The sequence below is a fragment of the Hipposideros armiger genome, unplaced genomic scaffold (genome assembly GCF_001890085.2).
Source record: "Hipposideros armiger isolate ML-2016 unplaced genomic scaffold, ASM189008v1 scaffold_21, whole genome shotgun sequence".
Taxonomy (NCBI): domain Eukaryota; kingdom Metazoa; phylum Chordata; class Mammalia; order Chiroptera; family Hipposideridae; genus Hipposideros; species Hipposideros armiger.
Genome location: NW_017731371.1, coordinates 1,149,188 through 1,162,378, shown reverse-complemented (window position 1 = coordinate 1,162,378; position 13,191 = coordinate 1,149,188). Strand labels below are relative to the sequence as shown.

Sequence of the window (13,191 nt, the reverse complement as noted above, 5' to 3'; positions counted from 1 at the left end):
GCAACTTGTCTGTTCCCCTTCCCCCAATTCCCCAGTGCCGTTCCCATCCCCCAAAATCCCCAATAAAAATCTTTAAAAAAAAAAAAAAAAAAAAAGGTGAAAATAAAAACAACTGTTGTTCTCAAGTAAGTGACATAAGACATGGTATCTATCTCAGAAAGAGAAATTTCATATTATTGCAACAAATGGAACAAGTGATGTATGCAAAATTCCCGTAAAAACCTTTGTCTAAAAATTATGTCAGCTTGTAATTTAATGTTGTCAGCGAAGAATAGAGAGGGACCTGCCCATTAAATCAGCCTCAAATAAACAAATGAAGCCATGACTAACCCTCAACCTTGCCCACCATTTGCTTTTTCTTTCTGGAAGATTATGGATCTCTATCTCTGACGTACTGGAATTTTGCCAGTTACGTCTTGGCACTGGAGAGTTTCTGTCATTCTTTGAGCTCTGCCCTTGGATCATCTTTTCTATCTAAAGGCTCATATCCTCCAGCTTGAGGAAATTTTCAACTATTTTTCCTTTGATTATTCCCTTCCCTACTTTTGTGTTTTCCCCTTATTTCTTTCTGGGACTCTGGAAAGAAGCAAGATATTAGACCTGGAATGATCCTCTATGTCTCTTGTCTTTTGGTGGAGAGTTTTTGTACCTGCATTTTATGGAACACTGCCCCAACTAGAGACAGCAACTACCAAATGTTTTCAGTTGGATAACACAACTAATTCAAAGAACTCTTGTGTGTTCTCTGATTGTTCCTTTTAGAGTATCCTAGTGTCATCTTTTAGATGTAATACCTTTGTGAATCTCTCTTGATTTATTAAATCAATTTTTAAGATATATTTTGTGTCCTTTATTATCTCTTCCCTGAAGAGTCAGTGTTTTAGTTCATGTTGGTCTTTTTGTTCATGCTACTTGTTTTCCTCAAATGCCTGGTGATCCTTGGTTATCAGATCTCACTGAAGAAAGTAGCCTGGGAGGGGTGGGTCAGTTTCTCCTGCTGGTATGTCAGCAGCAGTGCCCACCACAGGCCATCTTGCAAGTGGAAAGACGGTGTGGGTGGAGCATGCTGTGTGGTAGGCTTTTCCTTGGTGGTTGTCAACTTGGGGGCCCTAATCTACACGTTAGAAGCCTTAGCTTTACTGCAGTCATCCTGTTCAATATTTTGTTGTATTGTTTTGTTTTTAAGAGAAAAGCCTTTAAAATATTTTTTTGCAATGTCATAAACATCAGGTTATCGGTATTCTGTACAGAGTAGGTAGCCTGGGAAACTGCTCCATGTATACGCCCTGAACAAAACCATTTGTTTTCAGTTTCACTGCTCACCTTGGCCTCTACTTCACCTGCTGACTCTAACCACCAGGGCTGTGGGCAGGCTGCCTCCCACCTCCAACACTTGCTCTCACTGCTGAGTGGGAATGCTGCTTTTCTCTGTCTGTTGCACCCATTCACACACTCCCAGAATATTCCATCTTCCAGAATATTCCATCTTCCAGAATATTCCATCTTCCAGAAAGTTGTTAAACATTTTTCTTCCTTTGATGATCCCCTCTATTCCCTGCCCATCCACTACTTAACTGTTAGGGGTTATTCCTTCTTAAGTTTTTATACTTTTATTTCATTGGGATCTCAGGAAAAGATGGACTGCCATCCCAGACAAGGAGATAAAACTACTAGATAAACCATGTTTGATGGCAAAAACGTTTTGGAAACCCCAATTAATGTATTCTTAAGACTTTTGCTTCTATGCAAATGACTTAACACAGAAAACAGATACATACTCATTGTTTTCATAGGATTCTAAGTATTCAAGTTATAGACTTAAAGAATCACCGATTTATCTATCTATCAAGAGAGTTGGGTTAGATTAGTCAATTAAATTGTGATAGGTTATGATTACAAGGTCTCTTGCTTTACTAGTATTATTATATCCCTAAGTAAAATTACATGTTAAGGCTGAAAAGTTTCCTCCAATTTGGAAAATGTACAATGCAGAATGAAAAGAGCCTAAATAAGCGTTAAGAAACTAAAAGTCCAGTCCCATCTCTTTCCCTTATATACTCCAGAAGTGAGGCAAGTTTCTTCACCTGGACCTTAGTTTCCCCATCTCTAAAATGAAAGAGCAGTGCGGGCTCCTTAGGAAGTGTGTGTGTTACACCTACCCACATTCAAAACGTCCTAGCTGTTCCTTGGATAAGAGGAGGAGCTGTCTTCCCCGGTCCTCTCAAGAACTGATCTGCCTATTTTATGGATGGGAAACTGAGGCCAGGGGAATGAACATGAACATAGCTGCAGGGCAGGAAGCAAGCTGGACTAGACCATGTCTAAGTTTCCTGTGAGCTGAAGATGCTATGGCTTTGGGGTATTAATACTTCCTCAGTTTATGGGGCCATCACAGGGCCATCCTCATGCCCAGATGGGTTAGCTGCAGGATGGGGCTTGCTGAGGAATGCTGGTGACACCCTGGAGTTCACTCAGGTGTAAGTTCTGAGGGCGAGCGGGATTCTAACTAAAGTTACAATGAGTAGAAGGAAGAGTAATAACTGTCTTACTTCTAAAAAAGACTTAAACATGGGCCATCCGGGTGGCTCAGTTGGTTAGAGTGCGAGCTCTGAGCAACAGGGTTGCTGGTTCGATTCCTACATGGACCAGTGAGCTGCACCCGAGCTGAGCTGCCAACTGGCGGCCGGATGGCTCAGCTGGTGAGAACACGTGCTCTTAACAACAAGGTTGCTGGTTCAACTCTCGCATGGGATGGTGGGCTGTGCCTGCCCCCCACACCCCGCAACTAGATTGAAAATGGCGACTGGACTTGGAGCTGAGCTGCACCCTCCACAGCTAAGACTGAAGGACAACAACTTGACTTGTAGCTAATGGGTCCTGGAAAACCATGTTCCCCTTTCCAAATTTTCCAACACTGCTCCCCTTCCCCAATAAAATCTTTAAAAATAAATAAATAAATAAATAGACTTAAAAGTTTCAAGAAATGATACCTAAGCCAGGGTTTTCATTTCACTTGGGATTGATAAAGCATTCATACTCATCCTTGCAACTTCTGTCTAGCTGCCACTGCCTGCGAATAGAATCAGGTGGAAAACAGAGAAGAGAAAGCTCCCTTGGGGACTTAACTGACAGGGACTCCTCAGAGACTTAACTGACAACAAATTGAATATTAAATGCACAATAGGAAACACGCCCTCCCAGTCTTTCAACCACATCTTTCAATCCCTATTTCTGAGACTAGAAAATTCCAAGCTCAATTTGAGTGTCACTGTAAACTCCTCTCTGTGCCAGATGATTTTATCTGCATATTTATACACAAAGCACAAACAACTTAAAATGTTTACACTGAGTCGTAATGGAAGTCATATGTCAAATATAATGGGAGGAAAAAGAGTAAAGCTTTCTTCAGAACTAAAGCTTGAAGATATACAATATCTATGGAAAATGTGCCTCACAAATAAGAATGCACTGTTTACCTATACCATTTAATTATAGAGAACATGCATTTTTACCCTTTGCATACAGTGTCTGAAGTCTTGTTTTTTAGGGTTTTTTTTTTGGTTTGTTTTTGCTCTGCAGTATTGCCCGAAGCTCTGAGAGTCTCTTAGCTCCATATCCAGAGTCTCAAAGCACACGACCACACATTTTCCTGTCATCTGTGGTCCCCATTTCCTTTCATCTCCCACTCCAGGGAGAGGCAATGAAGGATCCACCACCATGTCCAAAAGCAGAAGAGCAAAAACAGTAACGAAAGCCCTCCTCAGATGTTCTCAGGACTGCCAGCATGTCAGCTTTCCTATTTGAGACCAGGAAAACCACAGGAGGCTAGCAGGGACTCTTGGCATCTTTCTACTGGGAGAGAGTCCTCTGAATTTATCACTAAGTACAAGCAAGCCTTTGGTGACAGCTTCTCCTCAGCTTCTAAACAGCAGTGATTCAGGCACAGCCACCCAGAAAAGCTCTGCAGAGGACATGCTATGCTGGCTTCCCACAGTCCACAGCTGCCCTCCAAAACAGAGCCTGCCTTAGGGTTAATGCTAAAGGGGTTAGGAAGACATCGGTGGAAGAACACAGCCATGGCTGCCAATGTTTTTGATGCAACATGTCTTAGGAGGCTAGATCATTGTGGTAAATTCATAACTCTTAGGTGAAGTCCAGTTTTTTTCTTTTCTCAAGAGCCACGATTCCCCAACCCCCCCATCTCACACCACCTCAGTCATTGTCACATGTCAGCCTCTCAAGTGCACTCAGGTGTCCTGTGAGAAGACAAGGCTTTCACGGGCCACACCCACCCACAACCTCATCTCAGTACTTGCCCTGCGAAGAGCTATTTGGATGATGATGGCCACACCGAATATTCACCCGAAGCCTCTGGCCTTTTTCACTGTAAAACTCAGAGAAGCTGACACTTTCCTTTTGCTTTATCTGTCACTTGGGGGAAAGGGTACTTTTGTCTACCTTACTCAGGCAATTCTTTTTGCAATTCTCAGCTGCAGAGAAGAACATCCTAATGCATTCTTTTAAAAACATACATTCTAATTTCCAAAGAAGTTGGAATTTCATAAGAGGCAACTTTTTTACACCCATTCTCCATTGGATTCCATAGATGTACTCGCCAGGCCCACTGAAAATTCAGTTTCTCTTACTGTCTCCCCAACACCCCAAACCTAAAGGCAGGGACTGCTATGAGGGAGCAATAAATCTTGGAGGGAAAAACAAAAGAAAAGTAATTTGTAGAGTTGATTAAAAAAATGCACAGACCCTTTCTACATCAGTTTTTACCTTTAAACTAAATTTTCACTTCCCTGATCCACATAAACAATTTTAAATAGAACCTAATTAAAGCTAAAGGAACCAACCAACAACACAGTGATAATTTTAAACTTTCTTTAGTTTAATCGAGAATGTTTGGTTGCTTGATATATTCTGAATCTCACTCATAAGTTCTGAGAAAACATACTGGGATATATAATTATTTAAGCTACATTATATTGAGGATCTAGACACATCTTACCTGTAAATATGTTTCCAAACCTTGTCGTCGTTGTTCCAAGACTTTGGGGACCCAGTTCCTCACATGTTTAGATGGAATTTCTGGTGTTTTAATACATTTCTTAAGCTATAAAGACAGAAACAGAAAATGTCTCTTAATTACAAAGACATTATTTTTTGGGAAAAGCCAATAAAAGTGAAACACTACTATCTCCAGTAAAAAGATAGAGGAAAAAATAATAACACTAAAATTTTGTCAAAAAATTTTTTACATAGCTGTCCTAAATGTTCAGATTTTATAAGTTTTGTGTTTTGGGTAGTTGTTATTGTACATCATCTAGTATTTCAGATTGGAATTATTTTTTTCTGAAAAACTATAAGTTCAGTAAATGAACTATAAAGGAAATAAAGAAGTTAGTAATTTCCCAAATCATTTAATACAATGAAATTTTGGTTGGATGAAGTACTTTTCCGATGAAATCTTTCTATATATTTTTCACATAAAAAAGCAAAATTAAATCGATTGTTTATAATCATCATTCCTGGAAATGCCATATGAAGTAGACCACATCATGTGAAGAGTTTCTTGAAAGCTTTATAGTAGAATGAACTTAAACACAAAGAGACCAATCCTTCCAACATTCCTAAGAAGTAGGTGCAAATTCTACTTATGAAAACTGAATATGATGGTTCTCAGCTAAGCCCTTCTGGGCAGCAGTTTTAAGGGACTATATAAATAAGGAAAAATTCCATTGCAAGTTGAATTCTAGCTGCCTGTGGAAGCCTATCCTAACCTTACATAGGAAGGTACTTTGCAAATCTACTAAATTAGGAATTTTACAATGAAGAGATTAACCTAGGATATCCACATAGACTTAATGTAATCACAAGGATCCTTATAAGAGGCAGGCAGAGGGTCCGAGTCACGGGGAAATGGAAGTGGACGGCTTTGATGGAGAAAGGGTCATAAGCCCAGGTGACCTCTAGAAGCTGGAAGTGGGAAGGGCATGGACTCTCCCCCACAGTCTACAACACCTTGGTTTTAGCTCAGTGAAACCCATTTTGGACTTCTGACCCTGAGGAGTATAAGATAACAAGTGTGTGTCCTTTTAAGCCACTAAATATGTACTAGTATGTTATAACAGCAAGAAGAAACTAATACACTGGCCCCTAAAACTGAGTCCATTTTAATGTTCTAATTAAAAACTTGGGAGATGTACTGAGATTGCTCCTTTACTACACATGCAAAGAAACAGCATAATAATCTCTAAGAAAATGCACAGAGTTAAACCCCAGCCGTTAAAACTGTAATAAGAAATTCTTCCCATACATAAGCATATATATTCACCATTAACCACAGTAGGCTGAAATTTGTTGCACGTCATGAAGGAGAAGGGGGCTTTGCCTTTCAAATATCAGTGCTTCTAGTTCAAGACCTGAGGCTGAGCCTGCATTTCACTCCTCCCTCCATACCTGAAGTGCCATTAAAATGATAGTGTGAAAGTGCTAGCTGCAATCCCAAATCTATTCTTCTTGTCTTCCTTACCAACAGAACTCCTGTATTATTGAGAATAATGTATTCTGCTAAATTTAGCTAAAACGCTAAATTGTTCAATCTCCCCTGCAGAAAGTGGAAGTAATCAGAAGTCACTGAGAAGGGCTTTCTATAAAAACTCTTGAAGTGGAGCAAACTCAGCGGGCTTGCACTTTCTATCCTATCCCTCTTTCACCTGCTTTCTGCCTAGAATGTGACCATGATGGCTGGAGCTGCCAGGACCATCTGCTACCATGAGGCAACTCTGAGGATGGAAGCCAGATGTTCCAGATGACTGAGCAGAAAGAAAGAAGGAGCCAGTGTGCCTGACAGCCTCCTGGAGCTGCCCCACAGCCCCGGGCTGCCCACCTCCAGAATTGTATTTTAAGAGGAAAAAAAAAACAATTTTTTTTAAGGTTACTGGTATATGAACTTTCTGTTTTATGCACTTGAATTTAATCCTGGTAGACATTTTAAAAAGAAGAAAGCCAAAGGAAATAGGACACAGAACAATGATTAGAACAGGGCAGGGAGGAAAGGATAATCACCAAGTGAAAGATTAACCACGTTCTAAAAGCAGGAGCATGCAATGAAGAGAACGGAGAAGAGGAAGCCCCAGCCCAGACCATCTCAGGAAGGGGCCCTGTGCTCAGCAATGGCATAAAAGGGAACAGACCACGCTACAGCTTGTGCCGAAGGGCAGGCTCCTCCTACTCCTACCAGCCACAGCAGAGTGACTGGCAGCCTGGGTTTATTCCTGGCACACAAGCCCTGCCCCATCAAATAAGGGTCAGCGGTCCCAAAAGAAAATGAATGAGGTGTTTAGGTTGAACAAGGATGTTTGCCATTCTCCTCATACTGGTTTTCATGGGGTCCCCAGCCTAATTGCTGGCTCTCTCCCTTCATTTCCTATAATGAGAACCTTTAGTAGACACACCCTACAGAAGGACCAGACTTATGTACCCAAAGCAGAAATGACAAATACCCAGAATAATTAATCTAGTTGGATGGGTAATCCAGGATCCATTTCATAGGAAAGCCAGCACTATGAAAGAGAAAGAACAAGAAAAACAAATGGAACAACTAATCTCAAAGGAAACAGATAAATAACTGAAGAGATCTTTAAAAATTCTATTCGTGTCTGCCCAAAGATTTGAGAATATATTACTTCTATAAAACAAGAACAGGTTGCTATGAAAAAGAGACAATCAGAGAAGAAAGGTTTTATAAAGTTTAAAAATATGACGAAGTAAAACAATTTTAAAAGGTAGAATATAACATTATGGAAGTCTCTCCAAGTACAGAATTTTAAAAATAAAAGAAAAAGTAAGTGAAAAGATAAAATACACATAAGATTAATCCAGGAGATTCAATGTGAAATTAATAAGCCTTCCATAAAGAATAAAAGAAATACTCAAAGAATGAAAAGATATTTTTATATGACTTAATTTATATCTTCAGATTAAGAACCCCATTGAGTATCAGTATAATATATAAAAAAAGACCCACACTTACTGACATTTATCTGTTGAGATTTTAGAATACCAAGGACAGAGAGAATTCAGAGATAAAAATATTAGGTGGCAAACAAAGGAAGCAGAACTGCAGTGGCAACTGACTTCTCATCAGCAGTAGTGGATGCTGGAAGATCAATGCTTCAAAGATCTCATTTGAAAATGGATTTCTATAACCAGCCACACCATCAATCAAGTGTGAGAGAACAACACATTTTCAGACATTCAAGGACTCAAAAAATTTATCTCACATGCCTTCTTTCACACTGAGTTGAGTATTTAATTCCAGAAAACTGAGATGAAAGCAAGGAAGAGGAAAAATAAGATCAGGACTCATAACTCTACCGCATCGGCATGGGGAAGGGAAACCTAAGGACAGCTGGGCGCAGCGGACCTAGAGAACCTTCAGTCTAGACTGGCGCAAAAGTTCAGAGGATTTGGAGAGGGAAGCCTCCCGGGAGAAAGTTGATTCCATGCTGTAGAGCGTATGAAGAAGGTGGATAAATTTCAGGATTTGTTAAATCAAGTACATTATTCTTTCATCTAGTTGAAAAAATAAGTTCCAGAGAAAACAGAGTCCCTGGAGAAGGTCATGGAACACAATACCCTCAGTTGCTTGCATATGTTATTCTGGGATTAGAGATACTCCTGCCTTCATGGGACGTACATACCAGGACACAGACAATAAACACATTAACAAAACAGGGTGAGGGCAGATAGTAACGAAGGAGCTGTGTGTTGGGGACAGCTGGGGAAGGATTCTGTGAGGTGGAAATGTCCGAGGAGTGATCTGAATCACGCTGGGAGGGAGCCACGTAAGGAGCTGGAGAAGAACTGTCAGAACAGAGCTGTGGAAAAGGAGGGCCAAGCTCTGTGTTCAAAATATGGCAAGGAGGAGGCAGGTTCGAGAGGCAGCCGCATCAGACACTGCAGGGCCTTGGAGGCCAAGGTGGGAGTTTGCATATCATTCAAAATTCGAAGCAAATTGAATGTCCTGAGCAAGGGAATGACTTGATATAACTTTTAGAGATTATGCTGGGTTTTATGAGCAAGATGGACTACAAAGGGACTGGGGTCAAAGCAAAAGGACTAGTCAGAAGCTCCTAGAGAAGCCCAGGCAAACGATGACGCTGAATTGGGCTGCGGTTCTGGAGGTGAAGGTGGGGAGAAACGGAAGGCTGCGGGAGTATGGGAAAAGTAGACATGATCCGAGTGACCCCAAGATCTTCACTGTTTTAAGGTGTTTGACCTCACCTGGCAGCCATATTTTGGGCGAACTATTTGTTTCCTGAAAGGTAGCAGAATGCTAACTTTTGGGTAAGTGGCAGCGAATACTAGTTATTGCACAAATCCACTGACTCTCTTTTCTACAGGATAGAACTGATTTTCAGCTGAGTACACGGCCGCCCAGAATAAATTACACATTTCCCAATCTCCCTGGAAGCCATGTGTGGCCATCTGACTGAATTCTGGTCAAAGGCAGACAAACAGGCATGTATGTGCCACCTTCAGGAAGTGGTCTTAAAGGGAAGGACTTCTTCCTTTTTTCCTCTCCTCCCTCCTGCGGGCTGAATTGCCCATGAAATGGCTAGACCTGGAGCACTCAGTCACTTTCGACCATGAGGTGGAGGCTCTATATTGAGAATGATAAAGCCACAGGAACCCGGGTGCCTAATGGTCACGAAACTGCCACACTAGCCCTAGACATTATGTGAGAGAGAAATAAAGTTGTGCCTGTTAATGGCACCATTATTTTGGGTCTAGGGTCACTTGCAGCCAAATCGAATCCCACGGGAGTAGGAGATATAGCTGATACTGCTACCTGACCATCCAATATTCATTCCCCGCTTCTTGCAAAAGCACCCCAATGTCACTCAGTGCCAACATGCTGAGCAAAAAATCTTGATTTCCCAAGTTCCCTTGTATTTGGATGGCCTTGTGACAAAGTTGGTAACGAAATGTAGAGTAAGTCTATTGGGTAGGGTGCCTGTTTTCCTCATTAAGAACAAACAAACAAACAAAAAACAGATTCCTCTTCTTGCCAGAAATGTGGCAGCCTGCCTGGAGAACAGCAGCTATGTCGTAACAGAGGGTGAAAGTCACATGCTAAGGTGAAGACGGTGAAACAGAAAGAAAAGAAGCTCGGAACATGGATACTGTGGAATTGCTACATCAATTTGGACTGCCTACCTTTTGTTCTCTTGCAATATGAGAATAATTAATCTTTTACTTCTTTAAGAAACCTAGTCAAGTTTCTATGCTAACCAACCAAAAATAATCCTGACATTAAGGAATTCATTGTTCCGTTCCGATGATTTTAAGTCAGAGATGCCCAATAGGTAACCAGGTGGAGATAATGTGCAGATAGTTGGATATGAGTCTGTAAATCTGCGAGTCAGAACACATAAGCGGTATGTAGAGTTACGGAACTAGATGACATGGCATTGGGAGTTAGGTACAGATTAAGAAACAGGGCTGTGATGGGCAGAATCCTAAGATAGCTCCTAAGATCTCTGCCTCCTGGGTACATGCCCATATAATTCCTTCCCTTGGGTGCAGACAGGACCTGTGACAGTGATGAAATCAGTCATCTTCTTGATTGGATTACATTATATGACAGGTGATGAGATGGTCACTTCGTTGATCAGATTACACTTTATAAGACCCAGTCGTAGGAGGCTTTGATGAAGTCAGCTGCCATGTTATGACAGGCCACGTGGCTCAAGACTGGACGGTGCCTCCAGAAGCTGAGAGCTACCCCTGGCTGACCGCAAGAAAAAAGGGACCTCAGTTCAATGCCTGAAAGGAACTAAATTCCGCCTAAATGAGGACGTGCCAACGTGAAGAGAGCCCCAAGCTTCAGATGAGGTCACAGCCTTGGCGACATGTTGATGTCAGTCTGGTGAGACCCGAGCAGAGAACCCAGTAAACCTGTGCCCAAACTCCTGACCCCTAGAAACTCTGATAATACACTGATATTGTTCTAAATGGCTAAATTTGTGGTAATTTGTTATGCTGCAATAGAAAACCAATACAAGAGCCACAGTCTGAGACATCCAACTCTGCGAGACAGGGGATAGATGCAGGGCAAGTGAGTATGGGGTGAAACAGAACATTGAGTCAGGAAAGTGTTCTAGAAGGGGTACCAATCAGACTGTGTGGAGTGATGCTGGGAAGTTCAAAGCGCTGGGCAAGGAGAGTGGGACGCTGGGAAGGGAAGGCTCCTCTTCCAAGGAATTATACTGAGTGAAGCAGAGCAAGGGGGTGACCTTGGGAGGGAAGCATGGGGTCAAAGGCGAGTTTTACTTTGTTAAATGGCAAATATAACATCTATTGATGACATTGATTTAGTATTGAGGAGAGGGAGGGAGGGAGGAAGAAAGGGAGAGGGAGAGAGAGAAAATGAATTTATGGTTGTCTGTAAGGAAATGTACACCTCATCTCTACACTATTTGAGGCATTTCTCCAACAAGAACAAGGTCAAAAATGCTAAATTATTCCAGGGTAATAAGTTTAGTCAGTTTCAATTTAAACATAAAAAAACCTCCTTTAAAACTAATGAATCCCAACATTTCTTATACTGCAGAAGAGAAAATCAACTCCATTATCTGTCTCTCTCTGTTTTGTTTTTTTTTAATCTTGAAGATATAGTACTGAAAACATTTTTTCTTTGTATTTCTGTCAGAAGTCCTGAGGAAGCCGATCATCATAGCTGCTGGGACCTGTGACAGCGTTTGTAGGTGAGTAATGAATTGCTTTAGATGAGTAGAGACAAACCCGAGACGATATGTTTCCAGTAGGGCTCAGCTGCTCACAAGATAAATACCCCTCTGCCACTCCGTGCAATGATTAACTGTTCTGGCCATGCTGCGTCCAGCCAAACGGCCTTTCTGATCCACGCAGATAGCTACCAGATTCCACGATACCACAAACACAATCCCCTTTGCCTGGCGTGACCGTTCCTTCCCCTTTTTATACCGACAGAAGAGTTTACACACAACGTACTCCATGCAGATCTCTGCGCATGTATTGCCTGTAGTGACCCCTTTTCCACAGAAAGGAACAGAAATACTTTTCCCAAGCGTGTGAATAAAAAGATGAAAAGAAAAAAATAAGTTAAGAAGTGGGGGACATCTGGGGTAAATTCAACCTTTTACTCCATATCACCCCTGTATCCTCAGGGTTCCCTTTACAGACACTACACACGCTGCTGTACTCCTGGTTTAACTCCATGTGGCAGTTTTTTGGTTCTTCTAAAATATGTACTTCATGAAATTAAATATGAGAATGCAATATTTTACTCAAGACAAAGACAGGCAACAACAAGAATGAGGACAGTTAATTCAGGAATGAACCAGCACCATGCTTCCTGGAAACCTTTGTGAATAAAAGGGTGGGCTGGGAAGGACAGGAAATAGTTGGAAAGGGGTGCAAACTATACTCAGAGTTTGCAATGCTGGGAGGTTCCTTTCTCTCCATGGTCCTGGGTTTAGGGAGGTGTGTTTTTGAGGACCACCATTTAAAGTGGTAGATGGCTTGCTATAGCGGGGTATGTGCAGGGTCGTTGGGCACGGGAAAGCATTTACAAGGTTAATGCTCACTCCATGGTTAGGAGAGCACCCTATCTCTGTTTTCATTTTAAGGACAGTATGCGAAGAAAGAATGGAGCAGACCAGGGTGGGGGCTGTTTAGGTTTCGGTGTGGTGGTGTTTTCCTATCTAGTTCGAGGAGGGCTACAAAGAAGCGCCAGTGCAAGCTGGGGTTAAACTTACAGTGAACTGAACTCCTACAGCTGAAACTCTCTTTGTCAACGAAACATTCCTCCAGTAATTCATAAGCATGCATAATGTTCTCCAAATATCCCAACTGCCAAATACTCATTTAATGCCTAATACGTGCCCCAAACTAATAGACAGTGAGGAAGTCACAAAAGATAAGACATGGGCCCTACTTTAAAAAAAAAATGTATTCTAGTTAAACAAAACTTAGGGATCACTAAGTTTTCACTATCTCTTAGATGCTTTTAATGTCTATAGAGATCTCTACTCTAAATGGAACAGGAGTGCCAAGCACAAAGAGGTTAGAGAACAAAAGAAACACATGGAAAGAGGAGAAGCTGAAATGTTTTAGTTTGGTTTGAATAGATGAGAA

At 41.5% G+C, this 13,191-nt stretch overlaps 1 protein-coding gene across 1 annotated transcript in view; it reads right to left on the bottom strand.

The window, feature by feature from the left end:
• The window catches only part of SNX24 (sorting nexin 24), a 156,509-nt gene that overhangs the window by 52,253 nt on the left and 91,065 nt on the right, over positions 1-13,191 (bottom strand). The window contains exon 3 of the mRNA XM_019635281.1: positions 5,015-5,119. Coding sequence (XP_019490826.1) covers positions 5,015-5,119 — 105 coding nt within the window. The remainder of the gene's footprint in view (positions 1-5,014; positions 5,120-13,191) is intronic.